Genomic DNA, 24,560 nt, shown 5'->3' with positions numbered 1-24,560 from the left:
TTCCATAATAAAACCCGAAGATTTTAAGTCAGCACATGTAGATCATGGGAAACATGTAGGAGTTACAATGACCTAAACCGACCTCTCCGTTAAGTGCTGAAATGCACATGGCTGGCTCAGAGGAAGAATGTCTTGGCTAAGGCAGCACATATTAATTTTAAAAACATGGTACAAGAACCAAATAAAATACAAAGATCCATAGATAAAGATAAACTCCTGTTAGTAGCTGTTAGTCCTCAGTGCTTCCATCTTAGAGAACATCTCTCTAAGAGGCCACTCCTACATGTTTAAATATTCCTTTATGCACTCACCTTTATTCCTTTATTTCCTGGTCCGCCAACTCCATCAGCGCCATCATCTCCCTAAAACAGAGTTTCATTTCATTTGTCATTTTTACTTGAAAGACTTTTCAAATTTAGACTCCTATAAACAGCAGCTAGTCTTTCTCCCTAGATCAGTGTTTCTCAACCAGAGGTACAGGTACCGCCAGTGGTACTTAAGGTGGTGTCTGGTGGTACTCACAGGATCCTTGGACACCTGCTGCTTCGCAGCGAGACCAGGAACAGTCTCGACAAACAGCAGTAGGAGGTTCCAAAGCGTGCTTTCCTGTACTCAAAAAAGCCCTCATGTCCATCCTGAACCTCTTACTGGTGCTTGTTGCATTCCATCTGGCCTCCCAACCCAAAAGTTACTGGCAATGATGTCACTGCCAGTTACTTCCTGTGGTACTTCAAATAGGTAGACAATGTGGAGTGGTACAACCAAGGACAAACATTGAGAAATACTGCCCTAGATCAATTCCAAATATTAACAGTAGCAAAATTGGAGTGCAAACTAAAGGACAAAATACAAACCCTCATTCCCCGGCGTCCAGGTAGGCCTCTTTGTCCCTTCACCCCAGGATCACCAGGCTCTCCCTGTTAAATGAATATAAACTTGATACGAAAGTTGAGAGTAGTCAAGAAGACAAGAGAACAGTGACAAACTTAACCCATTTCTGCACAACCCTCAGGTGTACACATTTTATTCCTGTTGCATATATGCAACGTTGGGCAGAAATGGCTTTAAATTTCAGTGGTGTTTAACCAGGATTCTTTTTTTTTTTTTACATTCAACCCAGAGTCATAAATGTTTCTGCACCAGTAACAACATGTGGTTGAAATCAAGGCACTTGGTTAAAACTTTGAAAAAAAAAGAATAAACTTCATGTCAGCGCAATAATAAATCGGACCTACTGAACAAAACATACTTTATGGCTGTGAAAATAGGAACATTCCATTTTCCTTGCATCTGAGTAACAAGAAAACGTTCACTGAGGGTCAAATCACACATATCAAGCAAGTAGTTGTGGCTTGTGTATTTGGCATTTTCCCCCCAGATATCAGTTGGCGGGGGAGTGTGAAATGATCAGATTAGGACCATGGTATAGAGAAAGGAAGCTTTAACCCTTTACTCCCACTGTGGTCCTGATCTGGATCCCCCGCCAGCAGTGGCAGCTGCTTGCCCCAGGAGAGAAATTGTTATTGGAGATCTCAGCTCTCCAGAGGCATTTAGCTGACTTCAAAAGCACCCCAAAATGATCTCCTGAAATCAGACCAGTGCCCTCGCTCCACTTTTGGCAGGAACTTCATGTAAAGCCCTATAAAAATGTATGTAACCCCCTTCCTGACAAGGAATCCTCATCAAAGAATTTCAATGTGAGTCGGGTAGTTCCCCCAGAACCTAAGCCTAAGTACTGGTGAATAGGGCAGAATGCAAAAACAATCCTCAAGCACAGTCTGACTGTAGTACAAAGTAAAACAATATTTATTGCAGGGAAAAAAAATAGAATTTACATACAAATCAATGGCAGAAAAAAATCAAAAGAAAGTTTCAACAAAAAACATAGTAATAATCTTACAACCTGGCTATGGCGTGGATCAAGTGGCTATCTATGCATGGCAGACAGATTTCTGGATTCAAACCTAGCCTGCTTGTGAAGTGTGGCTATCTCAAAAGATCTTCAAAAAAGCTATGGCAGTGGTTATTACAAACTGAACTCCTCTATTAATTGAAAGTGGAAAAAATTTGGTGGGGCACATATTCTTCATATAAGGCCACAATCCTAACCAACTTTCCAGCACTGGCATAGCTGTGCCAGTGGGGCATGTGCTGCATCCTGTAGTTGAGGGACAGTCATGGAGGCCTCCTCAAGGTAAGGCAATGTTTGTTCCCTTAACTCGGAGTTGCATTGCCCTTCCCTCGTTGCTGGAAAGTTGGTTAGGATTGCACCCTAAGTTTATCTACAGCAGTGTTTTTCTCCAGGTCAAAAAACAGTAGAGAGCATTTTTCTAGGTGAAAATTGGATATTGCCTTTTGTTGGTTTTAATAATAATAAGTTGTATCACTCTTTCTGAGCGTGGAAAGTACTTCACATGAATTAACTTGACGTCCTTACAAAAATATTGTAAAGAAAATATTATCCACATTTTGCAGATGGGAAAACTGAGGCAGAGAGGGAATCGTTTACCTCGGTGCACTTAGTGAATTCATGAGAAAGTGAGATGCAAACCAACAAAGTGCTGACTTGCAGCTCAAGCTACAATCCCATCCTCACCTGGAAGTAAGACCTATTGAAGTAAATAGAACTTCTGAGTAGGCATGCATAGACTTGACTGCACATAGATTGACATATAATCTCAGACAGCGGTTCTCAACAGTGGTACACATACCACTGGTGGTATGCTGGGCAGTGTTGGGTGGTACGCGCAGCACCCGCTGCCTGGCAGTGAGATCCTAATGGGAACTTCCAACAGCGATAGGAAGCTCGAGCCAGTGAGCAGAGCCTGAGTCCGCAGTTTTCGAGTGCAAGAAAAAGCTCACCTGCCCGCCCTGAGCCTCTAACTGATTTTGGAAACTCCCATTACAGTCTCCAAATCCGGAAGTAGCTAGCAATGATGACATCGCCAGTTACTTCTGGGGGTACCTCTGAGGATAGCATGGCAGCAAATGGTACATCAGAAGAGTAGCATTGAGAAACATTGATCTAAGGCAGGGGTCTCCAAACCCTGGCTAGGGGGCCAGATGCGGCCCGCGGCAAGCCTTTATCCGGCCCGCGGTCAGCCTCTTGTCTCCTGAAAGCCTCTGGCCCACTCAAATGAACACGACCAGAACTGTGCTCTGGTTGCATCTGGAGGGTGTTTGAGGGCCAGAGAGGTTGAATGAACGAGCCCATTAACTCTTCTAAGTTTCATCTCTAATTTATTTATTAAACTTCATATTTAAATTTTTTTTCTGCCCCTCAACACCACACCAGATATTTGATGCGGCCCTCTAGCCAAAAAGTTTGGAGACCCCTGATCTAAGGCTTTAATGGCAGTACCATTAGTATTGTAGTAAGAAATGTTTGAGCTTGTTGGTCATGACCTATGAAGATTTTTATTTCCTAACATTTCACCCACAACTAGATTGCATAGATTGTTCATAGCAAATGCCTCAGAGGTAAAACATAAGAGTATTAGAACTTAGCATAGCTATGGCAAGTCACTAAATAAGATTTAAAATGAGGGGCTGGTTGAAAGAAATCAGTTCTATCAAAGATGAAGTCTTATCTATGATTTTCATTAAGCCCATTCCTGTGCGTGTCTATTCAGAAGTGCCAGTGTGTTCAATAGGGCTGGCTCCCAGGAAAGCGTGTACAGGATTGCAGTCTTAGGACAGGATACTGTGATGTGGCATCCTTCAGTCTCGGAAGACTATGGTATTGCACTCTGAATGGTGGTTCTGGAACAGAGTGTCCTCTCCAGTGTGCAAAGGCTGGGTAAAGTAGATATGAAGGATAGACTGTTACCCATGCAGCAAATCCCCCCCTCTCCACGTTGCTGAAATGGTCCAATGGAAAGGCAGAAGCCAATACGGTTGGTTCCAGCAGCATCGCAGGAGTTGCCAGAACGTGACTGTGTTCAGCCATGAACTGCCTCAGGGACTCTAGCTCCAGATTTTGCCTCCTGAAGCCTTTTCCATAACTGGATGTAGCCACAAGACAGTGGAGGTTTGAGGTCAGAATTTCCTTCTCTTAGATGAGCTGCCTTCCTAGGCTGACGAGTCCCATCTACCCGGTGGCTGTTTGGTCGCCTCTTACGACAAGTACGGCCAAACTCAAGGCCTATTCTTATCCCCCAGCCCCCAGGGATATACTATAATACAAAGGTTAATATTCTACAGGGCACCTGCACAGATTTGAAGGGTGGGTGTGGGTGGGGGTGAGAGGTCAACATGAAACAGCAAGGCTTCATAGACCTGCACTTGGTAGTTAAGATGAAATTGCAAAACAAGATCCACCAAAAATTGTCAGTATGAAGCACACTTATTATGTCTGTTTTTATGTCTCAAAGTAACCAGAGATATAGGTACTGATTGAGACTTCCCCAGCCCATCTCAAATGATGTCTCTTTTCATTTTGCTGCTGACTCACCTGGATCACAACCTCATCATGTACTTACTATTTTCAGTTTCACCTAATGCACTGAGAACAGCCTTTTTTTTTTTTTTTTTTAAACCAAGCAAAGCAAATGGAGTCTCTTGGTTGAGACGTACTTTATTCCCTGTGATTCCCCACCTCCCGGGAATGCCTGTGGGACCTGCCGTTCCTGGATAACCCTGAAATAAAACAAGGAGATTGATAGAAAAAGATGCATTTTGAGTAAGATGTTATTTAAATGTGTTTTGCAAACCCTTGCAAAAAAGAGACATCAAGCTAGCAAGAGACACTCCCCCTTCCCATCACTGCATCTCTGCAGTGAAAAAAAATATTCAGATTTGTATTTCTGCCTCTCTTGGAGCAACTAAATGAAAAGGAAAAAAATCCAGAGAAAAAAAAGTTGGCAACCCAATCCTCCAACAATTATTTTAAAACCACAATAGCAGGGAGAGATGCCAAGGAAGAGAAAGATGTGGCTGAGCTCTGTCAGGAGTGAAAAAGAGCACCAGAGAAGGGGAGAAGGTTGCAGAGAATCCCTTTTCCCCTTTGAGGCATTCAGCAGTATGGCCGGCTGTAAGAAATATATAACAAATATATTTCTTTGAAAACTGTCTTTGAAAGAAGCAGCATGAAAAATATGTATATTATAGGAGAAACTAGCTGTACTTTTTCTGTCACCATGAGGGTTAAAAAAATGGCATTTTAAGGGGAAAAAATAGGAGCTGAAATTTGGGTGATATGACATGGGCTGCGGTGCTATCAGTGCCATATAGACTCTTAGGATTCCTGGTAAGGAACGGCCAAAGAACTCTAGATACCTCAGGCAGCATGCCAAATTCTGCCCCCCGCCATTACTCAGTGATGTGCCAGCCTCTGTTTCTCTCACTCAGCAATGTTCTATCTCAGTACTCTCCTCCCCTCCACATTTTCTCTTCCTTTCTGCCTCCAATCTAGAGAGAAGGAAAAGGGGAGGCAACAGAGATGGGTGCCTTCCACTTATCTGCTACCTGCTTCAGTTGGCCTCATGGATGAACCGGCCCTGACCCGGTGTCCTTTTCTGAATGTCTAGCGTAGTTGATAATGGTACTATTGTTTAAGTCAGACAGAAACCTAAAACATAACTGATGCAAGGATGTCTATTAGTGGGAACTTATTGTGTAAAACCCATTAATCATTAAATATTGTGGTCCTGCCCTGATAACTGAAATGAATTTTTTGGTGTCCCAAGATGTTGGTCAAGGATTTTGCAAAGAAAGAAAAATGATAAGGCAGAATTCACCATTAAATGCTCACTAAAACTGAAGGCACAAGAAGGGACCATTCTAGAGAGTATTTGGTTGCAAACCACATTGAATGTATTTTACTGTTTTATACTTGGTTTTCTTGCACATTGTGCAAGTTGTTTTGAGAGATTAAACTATGCAGCAGGGCAAACGTTAGAAAAATAGAGAAAAATGCCCACAGAGCATTACATACCGGAAAACCTTTGCTACCTTGATTTCCTTTCATCCCATTTGCTCCTTGAATTCCTCTTGTACCCTAGAGGCACATTTCACAAAACAGAAAATAAGGCCAAACAAATCCTACATACACACAGGGTGCACAGTGTTTTATTTCTGTTTACTGTTTTTAAAAGCTACCCAGGATCTGAGCAGGAAGTCTCTGGAAGCCACCACTTTGTCATCCCTACTGAAGACAATGAATGAAAATGAAAGTTAGGACTTCTCTTTGCAGATGTGTGAACAGGATGTCGGTGCGATAGGCAAGCTCTAGTTTGGCTGGATCTTGAGGAAGAGCTTTTCCTCTGCTAGCTTATATCTCTGGGAGCCAAGCGAGAGGTGAGGCTGGTTGCATCAGCAGACTTGCACCAGCTTGCTTTTTCTTGGTAAAAAGCAGAGGGAGGGCTGACCTGGATCCGGATCCATGTGGGGCTTGGAGGGCTCCACACCTCACAAAGAAAGCTTTCAGTAGAGCCAATAGGAGCTTTGTGTGTGTGACTTTCTTTTGTCATGTACATTTCTTGTATACATTTCTTATGTAAATTTGTTCCTATAGCTTCTCCCTTCACATCAATATTGGGTCGTCGTCCCCACTTCTACCCCACGATCTCTCATGTAAAATCTTTTGGAACCCAAATGATAAGGTCTCCTAGCATTCTCCTTTTGGGAATGTCTTCAACAGGTTTAAAGGCCTAATCCAAACCAGGCCAATCCTGGCCCAGGCTGTCGCAAAAAGTGCCATATGACACATTTGTGCCCATGGAACTGCCGTGCCACTGATATTGGGCCTTGGTGTACCACTGACACTGGGCCTAAGCACCAGAAGATGGCCACCAAGAGCTCCCAGCAGTAGGAACGGCCAGCAGCAGGGCTGGGCGGGAAAGGGGGAGGGTGGGAGGGGCAGAACTGGGCGGTGGGAGGGCAGGTGGAGGGGAGGAGCAGGCCTGGAAGGGGTGGAGATGGTGGCAGGCTCTGCTGCTGTAACCTGCTGTATCCTGCAACCCCTCCTGGGCTGGGAAACCCGGGCTGGAAGCTTGGTTCTGCACCAGCTCCATAGCAGGCTACGCTGTAGCCCTGGGCACTAGGGATGCATAGGAGTAGGCTGTGAGCCTGTGAGCCTCCAGAGCATTGATTCACTACTATTGTCTGTGTGGAGCTGTAACATATTATAGGATTTAGTAATACAGGGGCAGAGTTATTTACACATTCTTTCATTTGCATAAATCAGTTTTGATGTCTTTCAAACAGGCCTCTCATTTAACTTTATAATGAAAAATGTGTGTCTTTCTTTTTCTTTTTTTGTACCATTACCAGTAGGGGGCATAAGGCCAGTTAGATAGTGGTAGAGGGCCAGGTGTTATCTCTTTGAATTATCTGCTAATGTATGGTCTTTGGTTATCCAGAATGTTATGCTTAGAGGCTTTACTTTCTTCTGCTCTCTTTCTCTCCCTCCTCTAGAAGATATGCAGCTAAATAAACAAGCTAGAAGATCCACTTCCATCATTTCCTATAAAGATGTTTATCCAGAAATAAAACTATCCTTAACTTTTAAACACAAACATCATGTGAAACCTCCTAGCTGGACTTTGGTTGTTCTTTGTCAACAAGCTTTCCCCACATATTAAAAAAGAGATGATTCAGTTTTATAACACCCTTTTCAAATTAGATCAGTTTTCCCTCTCTCCCTCCCACTCGGAATTTTCCAAATCAAGCACTTCCCAAAAGCAGTAGTTCTGAACAGTTTTAGTGTTGACCTGAGGACCTTTAAATCCTTTCTGTCCAAGAATGCCACTTGGCCCACGAGATCCTCTTCTTCCCTGTAGCAACAGAAAAGAATGCTCAAGTTATTGTACTCATTGAGGAATGGAATCAATTTGAGGCAAAACCAGATGAGACGCCAGGGATCTGCAACCACCCCTCCAGTCTCCTTACATTTTTAAAAAGAAGCTGCAGGAGCTCTAATTCAGACTGTGATGCTGGGGATATTTAACTCTCCAAGTTTTTCAAATAATTCTAAAGCAGCTATTTACCCTATCAGGAAAAACTTTTATTGCATCCAGTAATAGCAGGGGATTGCACAGGGAAAAGAGTTACCCTCCAGTGTTGTGGTCCTGCACATAGTGGCTGCTATCTAGAAAAATATAAAGGGAAAAGGGACACTGGCATCACTACAGAGGTGTGACTGGTGTGGGCTATACCAAGTCTGAGCCTCTGTGGGGGGGGGGTGACACCACACCACCTCAACCTCTGTTCAGCAATAGTTGGCCATCTCTGAACTCAGCCAACTCATGCACTCACTGACAATCATGTTTTTGCCACTCACTGGCAAGAACACAAAGTGACTGCACCTGGAGAGGACTCAAAATTGCCAAACAGAGGTGGTCCAGAGGTGGACCTATTGCATAAAAAGCAATGCAATAGGGCAGAAGGTTGAGGGCGACGTGTAGACATCACTGTGTCACCACCTCCTTGAACTTCTGAAAAGCCGAGCTCCACAAGGTAACCACTGTACCAGGTCACCTGTGACAGGTTTTGCATAAATTATGTTAAGCAGAGATATTATAAGGCTGAAAATTGTATTACTTTATAAGGCAAGCTCTCATATTTTCATAAGGATATGATAGCATTCCTATACATTTTTGCAAATGTAAGAATACATTTATAAATACCTGGGGCCCTTGATGGCCTCTTCGACCTTGGCGGCCCTGGTATAAGATAATTATAAAAAGTTAGAAATATATTACCATCTGTCTAGATCTCTTGTTAATAGGACTTCTTATTAGGACCTAATGTGTTTGTATAAAGTCTTTCAGACAAATATCAAGACAGTGCATGTCAAGCATTTAACAGTGAGATATCAAGCAGCAAAAACGGGATGCGTCAATTGTTTTAATTGTAAAACATTTGTGTTTATGAAGGCACTTGTATTGACATTCCAAAAAAAAAAAAAAATCAGTCAATGGGCCAGTTCTGACTTCTTGGGAATTTTGCTCCACAGTGATTTGAGGACTGCAACCTCAAGACATTCCATGTGTCTTCTTTCTTGATAATGTAACAGGCCAGATTTATAATTCACAAGTTTTCAGAATTCCAAGAAATGTTTATGTGATGCTATCAGAACTTTATTGCCATACTCTGCAGCCATCAGCAATGGAATGATGGCCTTCCTTCATTCTTGGAAGTGCATTTTGGCTTTAAAATGCTAGCACTACCTCCATAGATAAGGCCTATGGAGGGAGCAGGGCGGGAGGGTGGTGGGATCAGTGGAGCTCTGCCTCCCAGCCTTACACAGAACCACTTTACTATGCACTGGCTAAATAGCTGGAGCAGAGTCAAGAAGCCCCTTTGTGGGGCCTCCTCCCTTACCTGGAGGAAGGGCAGCATATAAATGTATCAAATAAATGCAGACACTTACAAGACTCTTGTGATAATACTTCTCTGCCTTGAGCCATTTTACAGAATGAAGCATCGAAGATTTAAACGTGGGGATCTGATTGCTTCACAAAGGGAAAAACCCCATGCCACTGTAAGGCAAAACATTTTCAAGCTGAATTTTACTTGTGGAAATTAACTTTGTTTTGTTCTGTCTACCGTGAGATGGAGACCTCACACAGTTCCTGCCTGCCTTGGATGCCCACCTTTTTCTTGCAGGGAAAACAATTCTGTTGTCTTCTTTCTTTAGTTCTTACCCTGATTCCCTTGGAGCCTTCCAATCCTGTGGGTCCTTTTGTCCCTCTCTCACCCTGGGAACCAAACACTTAATATTATTTGACGGCATTTTACAATTAACTGTATAACTACTCAGTGTCGTCTATCAGAAAACATTTCTGTCACATTGCTTCTTGCAGATTATGGAGATCAAGCATCTGTTTGCAAACATGAGAAACAGAAACTTTAGGTGTGTTGTGCATGCAGCATGGTGCAGAACCTGGCACATTGTAGAAAAGGGAGGTGTTCATCACTACCACACTGGTTACAGCAACAGTTTGGCCGCCTCCTCTGGCTGAGCCAAGATTATGTAAATGTACATGGCGAAGCCATTCTATAGCCCTAACTATTTGCACACTATGCCCAGTTGGTTGAAAGTGCCATTACAATCAACTGGACTTTCTCTCAAGTAAAGTAAATTAAGGATCCAGATGTAAGATTAATTCGGTGCTAAGTGTGTTCAGCTACCAGTCTGCAATCAGATGACGAAGATGAAAGTCAGTCTCAATTTTTGTACAGTATATTGAATGTTTTCCAGCCTGTCATCCTCTTCTTGTCTACTGAAAATGCAGAGCATCCCCTTATCTCAGGGAAGTTTCAGTTTAGCAGTTCTATGTCCACTTTAGACTACAATCCTATAATACTTGCCTGGGAGTAAGCCCCATTGAGCAAAATTGGACTTGCTTCTGAGTGAATAGGTATAGACTTGTGCTGTTTGCCCAGCTAGGGGCATGGGTAGCAAATAAGGTTTTAAACCTCTGGGGTACAATTTCACGACTGTCACAAAGCCGTGGAGTAGATTGCTGCCAGTTAAGCAGGTCGGAAGTAGAGAAAGGCTCATGTGTATAAATCATAGTGTGGCCACCATCAACATTAGGAACAGGATAAGCCCGCAAAGGGGCTTGAACAGTGGTCTTGTCATCAAGTGGAGTGAAAGGACCAAGGTGTGAAGTAGGTGGAAGAAAAGGGGTGGAAGAAATTGTGGGACCATTCTATCAATCCTCTGAGTAGACCTGCCAGCAACCAAGATCCATTGTCCTGCTTCTAATGCATTTTTGTCCATAACAAAAGTGTACTAGCTTCCTTCTTGTATCTCCCTCTTGTTAGTGTTACTGAGGGCCCAGTTCATTTTTGACAGCCAAGGCTTATGACCATTCTGGTTGTGGTGACTGTTCTTTTCCCTTCCTTATGATATATCTTCCATCTTGTGGAAAGAGATTGTCTGAATGATTCACCACAAGCAGAAGCTGCTGGGATGCACTACACACCTTTGGAAATATAGTGTGTGAACTGGCAGATGACATGCAAAATGGTGGCTTCTAACCACGGTGATCAATTTCAACAACCTGTTTCCCATGAGCACAAACAGAAAGCAGGATTGACAAAACTGCACTAGTTAGACTGAATAATCTTACTTTGTTTAAAACAAATGTTAAAACAAACATTGAAAAATGGAATTGAAATATATCCAAGATAATATAAAATGTATATGGAAGTGCTTACCTCTACATGTTTACTCAAAAGTTAATCCCTCTCCCAAGTAAATTTGCATAGGATTGAAGCCTTTAAAAAATGTGAGCTACAGAGTCTCTCGGGGAGCCAAAGGGAAAGATGATAGCCTGGACATTAACATATGCCCCTAGGCACATTTCTCAGTTTGCCACCTGTTGAGGTTGACAATTCCTTTTGACTATTGTTCCAAAGATAGAGCACTGATGTCACTGCTTCTGCTGTATGAGGAAGTCTGGAGTTTACCTCCCTCCAGTTCCCCTTGGACTACATCCCTACAGAAGTTACCTTTCATGGATTAGTGTGTAAAAAAAAAAGCAAAAAAACAACAACCATAGTACTGTGCTTCCCAAACTCCTACAAGGGAGTTAGGAGTACTGTAAGTTGTTGCGGGGGAGGGGAGGAAGGCAGCAACAGGATCCCCAAGATCACGCTGCTGCTGGGGATGGGAGGGGGGTCTTGTACTTACCTGCATCCAATGCTGCAGTCCTGGGGGTCCTGGGGGGTGCGGGGACCCTCTGCAGGGCTCCCCGTGCCTGCAAAAGTATTTAAAAAAGAAAAAAACTGGCACTTCCTGTTTTGTTGAGAAAACTGAGAGTGCCCTTTTTCTTTTTTAGAGTTTTACAGGCATTGGGAGCCCTGTGGAGACTGTGGAGCCCTGCAGAGTCCCCCAGAATTGCAGTGCTGGCTGCAGGTATGTACAAAACCTCCCTCCCAGGCAGGACAGCAGTGCGATCCTAGGGATTGCGTTGCTGCCTCTCCCCCTTCCCGCTCCTTAAAAGGGCAAGGACAAGGGGACAGGGTCGCGACTTATCAGTTTGGGAACCACTGCCACAGTATATGTAAAAAACAAAAACAAAAAAAAAGATTACCTCGCCTCCTCGTTCCCCTTTTAAACCTTTTGGCCCTACTATGTGATTAGCCAGCCCAGAATTACCCTAAAATCAAGGAAGAGAGAGGAAAAAAAAGATGAATACCTGCAAGGCCACATTCTTTAGCTACAACATTTTCAATAGTAAACAATCACTTGCACATGCAAACACAGCTTGTACTAGTTGTATACAGGTAATAAGATCAATAAAATAATAATATTATTCAAAATATTTAAAAGCTGCATACTGGATGCAGGCCTCACAAGGTAGGAAAAATAAGTAACATTAAAACAGTATGTAGAACAACCTGACAGACAAAAAAGACAAAATCCCAGAAGGAACAACTCTGCAACAGATTCATCAATGGAAAAGGTGTGCAAATTGACAGATGACATGCAAAGTGGTGGCTCCCTCTCTCTTCGATTTGTTGGAGAACTAGGATGGTGTAGTCCTACTCAGACTTTGGGACTGTAGGTTTAGTATTTGCAAGGGTGGGGCCTGGGGCAGAGGGGTGCCGCAGGTGTGCCGGGTTGTCTCAACAGTGCCGCAGCAATTGTGGTGCCGTTTGGACACCCACCACTGGGCCACTCCACCTAAGGGGGAATGGCTCAGTTTCCGTTCCCAATGGTGGGTTATGACCCACCACTTTGGGAACCACTGGTGTAGAGGTTTGGGAGTTGGACCTCAACCGGGATGATCCAGGTTCGAATCCCCGCTCAGCCATGAAGCTTCCTGGGTGGCCTTGGGCCAGTCACTCTCTCTCTCAGTCTCGCCTACCTCATAGGGTTGTTATGAGGGCAGAAGGAGAAAGGAAATATGTATACCACCCTGAGTTGCTTAGAGGAAAGGCGGTATAAAAATGTAAAATTCATAAATCTCAGAATGCTCCAGTTGAAGGTATTCAGTACATTGAGCATTGAAAAGCAAGGAAAAGGTGAATTTAACTTAAGAAGGTCCTTATGTGGGCTGGTATCAAAAGCAGGCCTCTGAGGAGGATCTTAAGGTGTAATAAGTCCATTGGAAGACTGTACGAGCGTAAGGTTACAATCCTATACACACTTACGTAGAAGTAAGCCCCACTGAATGCAGTGGGACTTACTTCTGAGTAGACATGCATAGATTTGTGCTGTATGTAGCCTCCATATCAGCCCTTTAACGCCATGAACAAAATTCTTAATGTTCTTTACTTCTTAAATTGAAATTCTTAATTTAATCAACCATGAATGAATTCTTAACACCCAAATGAGCACTATGGGAATTTTATAGTTCAGAAGTAAAATAGAGCTCCAAAATTCAGAAACACTCTCAACAAATACTTTACAGATTATTTAAAAAAAAAAAAAAAAAAATCTTATAGAAAGGATGACATTGCACAATTGAACAAGCCAGGGCTCAGTTTTCTCAAGCTTGTTTGCAGGAGGCAAGTGGGGGAGGGGGATGAGAAAACCAATGTGATAAGCACAGGATTAATCAGATTCCCCTCTGCATCTGAAAAAAAAAACTTACAGGGTCTCCTTGTAAGCCTCTCTCACCACATTCCCCAAGGGTTCCCTTTGGTCCTGGGCTGCCCTTTAAAGAATCAAATAAGTGTGAAAAGTTTAGAACACATAGTCAGCAGTTGCTAGTCTTTCATTTTAAATCTCAAACTACATGGTTCACATGCTTGCGTTACTGGCTTGAAGTTAATCTAGTTAGTCTTTTTCTTATAATTCTGGTCTCATACAGATGTTATATTTCTATGGTTATGAAACCTATGACGGCATGCTAGCTCCTGCCCCCTCCCGTAATAATTTTCCAGGTGGTTCCCCATAAGCCCAAAATAATAAAGTCTTACCGGACCGCCTGGGTCACCTTTTTCTCCTTTAATTCCAGGAAGCCCATGAGAACCCTTTAAGACAATGTGAATTTTAAGTACGGAATATGATCTAACAAACATTCTCACTAATACCAATGGGATATGGAGAGGGAAAAAAGACCAAGAAGAATTTTACCGGCTCTCCATTAATGCCATCAAGTCCATCTTCCCCTTTATTTCCCTGCAAGAAAAAAAAGGAATTATCTTCTTAATTCCTCTCAATATCAACTAACATGTTGCTGCAGTGGTTTCCTGATGTGTGAATTAATCCAAAATGCAAAAAATGGCTTTGTCTTAAGTGTTTTTCTCCTCTGTTATCTATTTTTTTTCCATTTTCTTCTTTGCCTAAAGGAACCACTGTATAGCAAAAGCCACCACTTCTACAAGATCTCCCAGCAATTGAGGCAGTCAGCATGGTCAGCTCTTACATGGACAACATGGATAGCCTCACACTCACTTATGTAACTTTGACTTTTCATGGCACCATTATATTCCATTCCAGTTAGCACCTGCTTACTAGAGGGAGTATTGAAATCCACAGAAAACCAAATCTGATATCCTATCAGTGCCACCTTGGGGGGGGGGGGATGGGTGGCTGATAAAACAGTCATTGCTCGTCTGCTCGGAAAAGCAGCAAAAGAAAGCAAATTGACACCTTACCTTTCGACCAATTATTCCTCTCTGCCCCTGAAAAGGATGAGAAGAGAATGTAGATGTGTAGGGAGTTCTATTAAAATTGATCACAGGGAACATTCTGCTATTCATAAGTTACGAGTTTGTAGTAGGTGCTTACTTTAGGACCTCTGTCACCTTGGCATCCTATGTAGCCCTTTTCTCCATTTGGCCCTGGAAACCCTCTTGGCCCCTGATAATGAAAACATAAGATTTTAAAAGGGAGCACTAGTTTAAAAAGGGAGGCTGCTCATGCAGGATTGGTGTACTTCTCATTCAGAGCTGCAATTTTCAACCTTATTCATCTCACGGCACACTGACCAGGCGCTAAAATTGTCATCAATTTTTGAACAATTAACAGAGCACCCTGAACTGCCAGTGGGGGGCTCACATCCCCCAATGACCCTACTAACAAAAGATCCTCCCCCAAACTTACATGGCACACCTATGGACCATTTGTGGCACAAAAATGTGCCTTGTCACAGTGGTCGAAAATCACTGATTTTCAGAAAGGCTACAAATCTGAGAGCATAGAAATTGCTGGTGTACTGTAGAGGCTGACATCTGGAATGTCCCTGGCCCAAATCTCAGCTGATGCATGACTCAGTAAGCCATTTTCTCAGTTTCTCTTCTGCAATGTGGGAAGAGGAATACTAATAGTTGTTGTACAGATTACTGAGATACAGTCTGAAAGCCAAGGAGCACCTTGCGCAACTGAGAGGGTGCAGCAGGTGTCTCTGATTTCTCCCAATTGTTTGCCAAACCGGAGTCCACTTTGCTTCATCATAGGTGACTCTGAAAAGTCCCAGCCTATCCAAGCTGGCTGGGAAACATACACAAATGACCACAATTGGAAAGGAGGGTCACAATGAAAAGCCATGTTAGCAAACAGAACTCCACTCATGGCTCGTTGGAGCCAAACCAACACATGGGGAATTATTTGAACTTTTAAAAAACGCACCCTCACTTGAACTCAATACTCCTGAAATGTGGGGAACAAGGAGAGTGACAAACATGAAACACACTTTTCCTGCACTCACACACAAGATACATTTGAAAGATGACTTGAATTGCTTCATTTTCATATCCTTGGAATGACGCACACCAGCACCTCCTTGCCATATCACAAACTGCTTTTGAAACTCCCCTAATTTTCAGGTGTTGCTTGCCATGTGTCACAGATTGGGAACATTATGCTCCTTCAGCCACAGAAGTCCAAAGCATCTTTGGACACACAAATTTTTCCCCCTAGTTCTTGGAATTCATTGTGACAAAAGATTGTGTTTTTTAAAATCAGAAATGTATCATAATAGCTTACTGGTTCCCCTTCGTCTCCTAAATGTCCTGGACTTCCTTTAACACCTTTGTGACCCTAAAATAAAGATGAAGACAAAGTATTAAAGTCTAGTGATCAGACGCATGAAACAATCGGGCTTACCCTGATACACTCTGTGGAAAAGAAACATTATGTTCTCATATTAATGGTGTGTCTGCAGTACATGTGATGGCATGTTTATTTGGTACTCAGTTCCCCACTCTTGGTTTCTTGCCGGTGAAACCTAAGGCAAACCAGCCACTCCCCAAAATCATTGCACCACCCTCCAGTCACATGTTGCTGGGTTACTTTGGGGCAACTGACATATTCTGACCTGGTCAAGGCTGCCATCATCCTACTTTCTCCCCCCACCCTCTAAAAAATAAAAAAGGGTGAAAATTACAGAGTTGTGAACTTCAAAGGGATACCAATGTGTTATAACTGTGATGGGAAAGGATGTGAATACCCTTTGATGTAGAACTACTGGGCTATGCAGAGAGATGGAGTGCTAGAAGTGCTAACTAACAGGAAGGGAAGTAGGAGTTGACTTTGAAATGACGTTTTAGAAGAGCTCCAGAAGAACAAACGGCCTTGGGAACAAGGATTATAGCAGCAGCACCAGGAGATAACACACAGGTGCGAAGGATGAGATCATGGAAGAGGGTACGTATAAGAGAATTGTTGGTCCAACAATTGAGCTGACCAGGCATGAGGAGGAGTTATGATTGGTGGATCTTTCTATAAAAATAAGCCGAGTCTTTGTTCTGCGTCCCTCCGGGGTTGGGGTAAGCCAGGGCTTTTCAGACTGAGGCGTTGCGACACCCCAGCCTGTGCGCCCTGGCCTGTTTCCCTTTAAGGGGCAGGGACAGCCAGGAAGCAGGGAGGAGGCTAAGGAGGGCTGCAGGGGCTTGGATGCACTTACAGAGCCTCCTGCAGCCTCCCGGGGGTGCAGGGAGCCCTGCGCGACCTTCTGCAGGGCTCCCCACAGCTTCAAAAGTGAAAGTGGAGCGATCACACTCCACTTCCGGTTTTGCGGAAGTGGAGCGCAATCGCTCCACTTTCACTTTTGAAGCTGCGGGGAGCCCTGCAGAAGGTCGTATAGGCCTCCCCGCACCTTCAGGAGGCTGCAGGATGCTCTATAAGTGTATCCAAGCCCCTGCAGCCCCCCTGAGTGGCGCAATCCTGGGGATTGTGCCACTGCCTCCCCCCTGCCCCTGCTACCTCCCCCCCCCGCCCCTGCCAGAACTTACTGCGGCTTTCAAACTCCCTGGGAGTTTGATAACTGCAGGTGTATGCCAACGGGAGGCCTTGTCACTCTGAACACCGAGATGGCATGGATGTAACCTGTAGGTATTACTGTAAGTAGTGTACACCTAGCTAACTTTCCTGTTTTCTGTGTAGCAAATGAGTGTACTGACATTTCCTTAGTTGCCCTTGAGAAACCTACTGGGATGTGGGTGGCAACTTCTGATGTACTAACCTCAGTTATTAATAATTTACTCTAAATTCTGGAGTGATGTGTGCTCAGGGTGAGGGTGGAATGTCTCAGTAGAATCCAAACACTTGTAATGGCAAGTGCAGATGAAGTGGGGAGTCCCAACTCTTTCACAGCACCAGGGGCCACCCCCTGGCCACCCTCTTTGTACACCACTGAGTGTGGGGAAAGTACTCAGAGAAATATTGTCAAACTTTTATTTGCTATTTGACTTTTGACATCCAAGTCAACCTTTGATGCACCTCCCTTTCTACTTTTGCAAGTTGATCAGTGTCTTGTCTTTATCCCTTACATTTTCCCCTCCATTGTTTTGACTTTTTACTCTTTTTTACAGCCCAATCCTATCCTGGGCCAACATGCTTGTGCTGCATCCAGAACACTGATCAGGGACCAGACCAGTTGGGCGAGTTAAGAGAGTTAAGAAATGAAAAGTTTTACTTACATTCCCAGACACTACATGGTCTCCAATGGTACTCCTTGGTTCTGTTCCAGCTCTTTGCTAGCATAGCTCTGAGAAAACTGTCGGGGGTATGTGTGGGCCAGGATAGGTGTTCAGGATATGGCAGACACCAGTGCCACCATGATCCATCCAGTCTTTGTGCTAATGTCCTATTAAGTATTGATGCTGATAATTTTGTTCTGTGTTTTCTTTGCAGAACGTTAGCCCATGGCTATATGCAATATAAGTATAAATCCAAGTACAGGATTTAATTCATCCTTACCTTCCACCCATGCCTTCCTTGATCTCCAGCTTCTCCCTCTTCACCGATGCATTTGCAAAACACGCAGCAACATGTTCGTTCAGCAATGTTGGTCTTGGAAAGAGGAGGATGATTTCAGTGACACTTGGAATTCACAATCAGTTCAAGGACCCAATCTTACAGGTATCTTTTGCTGTTGGAACTAGTGTTCCATCAGCAGAAGGAACTCTCTGTCAGCTCTGCAGGTGTAGTGATGATGTGTGCAATGAGGCCACCAGCATAAATGGCTAGCAACCAGGTGGCATGTAGTTACCACTGGAGGAAGTATGTTGGATGTATGTTGGTGGTGGGTGTGGGTATTGGTTGGAGGGCAGAGTAAGGGGGCACTTCAGGAGAGGAGCTGTGTCTGGTGATGGATGGGTGGATCTGTTGGTAATCCTATCCACCACCTGCATGCTACAGCGTGGTGGGAGATAGGACTATGCTGTATGTAATATTTTGTAATACATTTCCATAGGACTACATTAAACATGTCCCAATTGAACATTTTCTCTGTGTTTTTAATTATGAACCACTATCAGTTGGATAACTTGTCAATCTCCAGTTTCCCAAACCCAGTTTTGATTAAAGTTAATCCCACCAAAGTTTTGCTTAAATCAACAAGATGCGTTACCTACAGCTGACCAAATACTCATTGATTTCACTAGGTCTTAGGCCGAAGTAAATTACTTCTCAAATTGGAGCCTTTTAATGTTAAGTATGCACATGGATCCCTCACTGTTACTCACCATATACTTGAACAATCGACTGTCAATATTTCTCATGCCAATATGCAGCTGTGACTTGTACTCAAATCCTTTTCCAAATTCAATATACTGAAGATCATTAAAATCTGAAGCTCCTTCCAGAACAACAGTTATCAGTGCATCTAAACCTGTTTAAAATGTGATTTGTAAACAGATTACCATCATGGCAATATCTTTGTCATCATCTAACTGAGGTTTCCACAACCATTTCAACCCAATAGGCTACAAAATCCTTAAAAGAAGATGTGCTCAACTGATTCGTCATGCTTCAATGCAACCTAGATAAGTGAGAATGCTTCACAAGAACACGTTATACTTCAGAGGGTGCTCTACCATAAAGCCACAGCTCTTCCCACAATGGGACAGATGCACAGATGGCTTCCCTGTCACAGCTACCTTGATCTTAGCATGCTTGTCACATACTAGATAAATCGCATAGGTTGCATTGTAAATGAAGAACCAGTCTTTTACCAGAGCTTCAAGATATGCTTGCCATATACCAGATCTCACACAAATTCCATGTCTTTCCACATTTTTGCTCCAAGCTGCACCCCTTCCTCCCTTCTTGGCTTCCCCATTCCCTGACTTTCAAAGGCAAAATAATCTCTTATTTTGTTTACTACAGAGAAGCCTTTTAGACAAGAAATGTTCTTATAGATATTGTCAAAGTCTTTTAAAAATGCTATTCTCTAACAAGTACCCTTTTTCTTCAGTTCTTCTGATTTGTATTCCAAGACCTCGACGTTATCGTCCATGCCATCCGAAAATACAAGGAGCACCTATAGGAAAGTTAAAACTGTGGTTTGTGGATGTATTAGAATTCAGTCATACATTGGTGGGTTTGTGTGCCAAGAGTCAAGATAACTGAGCTAGAGTGCTTACCTTTCTGCGATTTGCCGATTTGATTTGGAAGGTTTGCCAAAGTGAATCCAAGAACTTTCCATCAAGATGAGAGGAATTCTTGATGGTGGTACCCACAAGGCTGTTCAATAGTTTGTCGCTGTCAATGTGGAACTTGGAGGTCACGGGTGGATGTGTGTTGCTCATTTGCAGTGCCACACTGGTCTGAGACTGTGATCCTGCATTGCAAGTCACACTCCTTAAGGATGTGAGGGCATTGATAATTTTAGGAAGGTAGGTCTCCAGCTGGGATTGTCCATGGAATACATGGTCACCTTGCCTTTGTGAGGAGACATCTATTCCCACAACAATATCCATGAAGCATGCTATTTTTTAAGGAGGAAAAAGTAGCACCAGTTACTAGACACAACTGAGACTTGGAGCAGAAAATAGTAAGATAGGAAGCTGGAATATAACTGAGGCTTATAATCGCAAGGAATTCCACAGACTGTGCAAGGGGAACCAGGTAATGATCATTCACCCAAGAACTTGAGTTTGAAAGGTTGAATCCCTCATTACTGTAAATTGATCGTCATCAAATATGGATCAGGCTTCAGAAAGACTCGTACTTGAACAAGTGCTTCTGAATGTGTTGCCAAGCCGTTGTGAATACATCACGATTCACAACTCAAGATAATATATCAGCAGGGTCAGGGAATAACCACAAAGTTTCATTCATTGTTCTCCCTGATTGAAATAATTTGCATGGAAATTCAGCATTATCTAAAGGTGTTTGTTTCCAGTGAGTAAGATAGGATTGCAGCCTTGCAACCCAATTCTATGCATATCTACTCAGAAGTAAGTCCCATTTTAGGCAATGGGGCTTACTCCCAGGCACGTTTGCATAGGATTGCAGCCTAAGGACTGGATCCTGACCTTTGCACGCCGGTGTGTAGTATCACAAAGTTGCCGTAAGGCATGCCTGCAGCCATTAGTGTCAGCCCACCACTGGTGCTGCCTCAGTAGGAGCCCATTCTGGGCCAGCACTATTTGGAGGCTGGCAAACCACCACCAGGTGATCCATGCAAAGCATTGGGCTGCGGAGAGGTAAGTGGGGGCGTGGGGGAAGGTGGGTGAAGGCATTCTGGGATGGGGGAGGGTGGGGAGAAGGCATGGCAGGGGAGGAAGCGGGATGGGATGGGACCCACAATGGGCCCCAACTCGGGACTCCCTTACTCTGCGCTGGCTAAGTAGCTTCTGCAGAGTTGAGTAACCCCATTTTAGGGCTACTTTCCTTAACAGGGGGAAAGGGACGAATGTCCTCTTCCCCCAAGGAGCTGCCAGCTGCTGCCCGGCACGCTCAAGATGCCAGCTCATGATGCCACAGCAGCCATTTTGGCACCACGGTTACCTCCACACACCAGGCAACTCAAGATTGGGCTGTAAGTCATACTGAACACAATGGGCTTATTTCTGAGTAAAATAAATAACACCATTTTCAAACACCGGTAGCAACAGCTTTTTTTAAATGTATGGGACAAAGACTGGGTATAGTACATCTATGGATGGATAGAGACATGGACATATACACTGCTTTCCCAAAACCCAAGGATTAGGGAACATTGAGCTACTTACTCATTGAATATACTTACTTGTTTGATCTTCTTCTTCACAAATATCATCAACGAGTCTTTTTTTAATTACCTTCAGTTCACTGAAATTATCAACTGTGTATTTCCTGTTGGAGGAGCCAGCTATCTGACTAAGCTGCAAATGATCAATTTTCCCTACTCCTATGGCATATATGTCAACACCTTTCTTCCTCAGATCTTCTGCTGCTTTTGCCACCTTGTCATGCGATCGACCATCTGTAATCACCAGTAAAATCTGTTCAATTTTCTCATTGATTCTACTGCCACCTTCTGGGGTAAAGTAGTGCTTCACTTTCTCCAGAGCTGCACCAATGTATGTCTGAAGTCCTTCCATCTGCCGGATGCGTCCAATTTGAGTTTCAAGTTCTGACCTGTCTGGGAAGACATCCAGGCTGAATTCTTCTTGGTACCTGTCACTATACTGGGCAATACCAACCTGAACATTTTGAGCAGTGTTGAAAGGATGGACCACATCCTGCAAGAAGTTCTTCATTTTTGTGAAGTCGCTGTCACTTATACTGTTAGACCCATCAATCAGAAATACAAGATCTGCTGGAATTCCACATTCTACAAAGGGGGGGAAAGGGGAAGGAAATCTATTTTAGTTGTAAACTAAGACATATCAAGAAGAGAGAAGATGAACAAAAAGTGGAAAGCAACTGAAAATGAGAGAATAAGCTTCTGCTTGCATTTCCATTCATTTTCCTTTGTTGTTGGTTGGCAACCTTCAGTCTCGAAAGACTATGGTATAAGCCTACAGCACCCAGTATTCCCAGGCGGTTTCCCATCTAAGTACTAACCAGGCCTGACCTTGCTTAGCTTCCAAGATCAGACGAGATCAGGCATGTCCAGGGTAACAGTTGCTGTGTTTTTACTACATCTCCATAATTGTGAGAAAACATTTCTAAAGAGGTGCAGATTGCTGCCCACAGAGAAATGTAAGATTCCTAAGGAATCTCATGCTCAGCGTTTTGTCATGTGCTATGAGATAGGAAAGAAGAGAGATAACCCACTAAGGCAGCGGCATAGCAAGCAGGGGGTGGGGAGAGGCCCGCCTCAGGAGCCATGCCGAAAGGAGGTGCTGCATGAGGCCCAACCAAGATGGAGGCAGTGGGAGAAGCAGCAGCAGCACCGGTGTGGTCACAGATATGTAGGGATCATCACTGGTCACCTCCTTGTTTTGACAGCTTTGCAATTTTGTTGTGAGTCTTCCCCCCCCCCCCGGTTCCTTCTCATTTGGAATCTCAATGCAGCAGCAGCACTAGCATTAGCGTGGCTGCAGATATGTAAGAACATAAGAAGAGCCCCGCTGGATCAGGCCAAAGGCCTGTCTAGTTCAGCTTCCTGTATCTCACAGCGGCCCACCAAATACTTCAGGGAACACACTAGGCCAGGGGTGCTCAATAGGTAGATCGTGATCTACCGGTAGATCGCGAGTCAAAATGAGTAGATCGCAGAGCCCTGTCTCTCCAAACTGTTAATATGTCAGTTTCGTCTAGTGACTAGACGAAACTGACATATTTAGCTGACACTAAACTGACACTGAAACTGACACTTTAGCTGCTCTTCAGGCATGCAGCAGCAACAAAACTGACGAAACTGACTAGACTCCAGCAGGGGCTCCATACATTAAAGGGGGTGTCTGTCAGACGCTTCCTTCCCGCCTGGTAGATCTCCAGGCCTTGCTGGGTTTCAAAGTAGCTCTCGAGCCAAAAAAGTGTGAGCACCCCTGCATTAGGCAATGGACACAACCTGCATTCTGGTGCCCTCCCCTGCATCTGTCAATCAAAGGTAGCCTGCCTCTAAAACCAAGAACTTGCATATGCCTGCTATGACTTGTAACCCATAATGAACTTTTCCTCCAGAAATTTGTCCAATTCCCTCTTAAAGGCAACTAGGCAAGTTGCCATCACTACTTCCTGTGGCAAGGAATTGCACAGATTAATTACATGTTGGGTAAAGAAATATTTTCTTCTGTCTGTCCTAACTCTTCCAACACTCAACTTTAGCGAATGTCCCCTGGTTCTGATGTTATGCCAGAGGGAAAAGAGTGTCTCTGTCCACTCTGTTGAGGCCACCTCCTCGTGTTTCGGTGGCTTTGCTGCCACCCCATTCTTTCTCTTTTGGAGGCTTTCCTATCTCCTTTGTTGAGCCTCCAAAGGAGAAGGAACAGGGCAATAGCAAGATCACAAAACCGCCTCCTTCTCATCATCCTGTTTCAGTGGCTTTGTGATCTCAATGTTGCCTAGATCCTTCTCCAAACCATGTCAGAAAGTGTCCAGGGAGGGGACTGATCACCCAGGAGGTGAATTCCACATTTGGGGGGGCCATCACTGAGATGGCCCTTCATGTGGCCCACTCTTAATGTTATGAATTTGCCACCATGCATGTGGCTTTATATGGCTTTGGAAAATAGAACCTTAAAATAGAATGCTTTTGTTGGAATATAAAACAATCACCCACCTGGTTTTGAAACACTGCATATATTATCCGATATCTTGGGATATAGACTTTTTAATCCTTCAAATGTATTGACATAGAAATATTTGTCTTCTGATCCAGCCATGGTCAAGAGCTCATCCGGCTTGGCTCTTTCTATCCCAATAGCATAGATAATTATGCCATGGGCTCTGAGTCTCTTGGACACGTCTGCAAGTTCCGCCGCATCATGGGAGTCTCCATCAGTAATCACTAGAAGAACTTGAGGGACATTCCTGTGCTTGCGACTGCCGTGCGCCTCAGTAAACAGCCCTTCTGAGTGTCGGAGAGCCTTAGCTGTGTATGTTGTATCCCCAATAGGCTTATCATTCTGGATAGCCTGAATGATGGCCGCTTTCGTACTGTAGTCATTCAGATAGAAGAATGTTTCTGGCTCAGCAGAGTATTTGACTGCTCCAAACTGCACTCGGTCATGGCTGACATCAGATTTTTTCACCAAGGTAATCATGAAGTCTTTCATAATGTCGTATTCTCTGGGATCTATGCTTCCCGAGCCATCAATGACAAAAATAATATCTAAACGTTCTATCCTCCTACACTCTAAAAGAAAAATAGTCAGAGAAGGTCGTGACTGTATGTCAGAATTGTACTAAATCTAAGATTTCTCTTGGAGTTGCAAAGAAGGCTTCAGTTTGAGGAGCTCAAAAAACTTTTTGGAAATATATTTACAATATGATT

The 24,560-nt window shown here is 43.7% G+C and overlaps 1 protein-coding gene across 1 annotated transcript in view; it reads right to left on the bottom strand.

Annotated features, from left to right (window-relative positions):
* Window positions 1-24,560, bottom strand: part of COL6A6 (collagen type VI alpha 6 chain) — a 47,369-nt gene that overhangs the window by 14,323 nt on the left and 8,486 nt on the right. The window contains exons 6-22 of the mRNA XM_066629160.1: window positions 23,847-24,422; window positions 21,384-21,950; window positions 19,774-20,117; window positions 19,592-19,670; window positions 18,874-19,019; window positions 18,107-18,199; window positions 15,893-15,946; window positions 14,696-14,767; window positions 14,563-14,589; window positions 14,039-14,083; window positions 13,882-13,935; window positions 13,554-13,616; window positions 12,048-12,113; window positions 5,936-5,998; window positions 4,576-4,638; window positions 855-917; window positions 312-362 (exon numbers count right to left, since the gene is read on the bottom strand). Of these exons, the coding sequence (XP_066485257.1) occupies window positions 312-362; window positions 855-917; window positions 4,576-4,638; window positions 5,936-5,998; window positions 12,048-12,113; window positions 13,554-13,616; window positions 13,882-13,935; window positions 14,039-14,083; window positions 14,563-14,589; window positions 14,696-14,767; window positions 15,893-15,946; window positions 18,107-18,199; window positions 18,874-19,019; window positions 19,592-19,670; window positions 19,774-20,117; window positions 21,384-21,950; window positions 23,847-24,422 (2,426 nt within the window). The remainder of the gene's footprint in view (window positions 1-311; window positions 363-854; window positions 918-4,575; window positions 4,639-5,935; window positions 5,999-12,047; window positions 12,114-13,553; window positions 13,617-13,881; window positions 13,936-14,038; window positions 14,084-14,562; window positions 14,590-14,695; window positions 14,768-15,892; window positions 15,947-18,106; window positions 18,200-18,873; window positions 19,020-19,591; window positions 19,671-19,773; window positions 20,118-21,383; window positions 21,951-23,846; window positions 24,423-24,560) is intronic.

This window comes from Tiliqua scincoides, chromosome 5, assembly GCF_035046505.1.
Source record: "Tiliqua scincoides isolate rTilSci1 chromosome 5, rTilSci1.hap2, whole genome shotgun sequence".
NCBI lineage: Eukaryota > Metazoa > Chordata > Lepidosauria > Squamata > Scincidae > Tiliqua > Tiliqua scincoides.
This window is presented reverse-complemented; position numbering and strand designations above follow the sequence as displayed.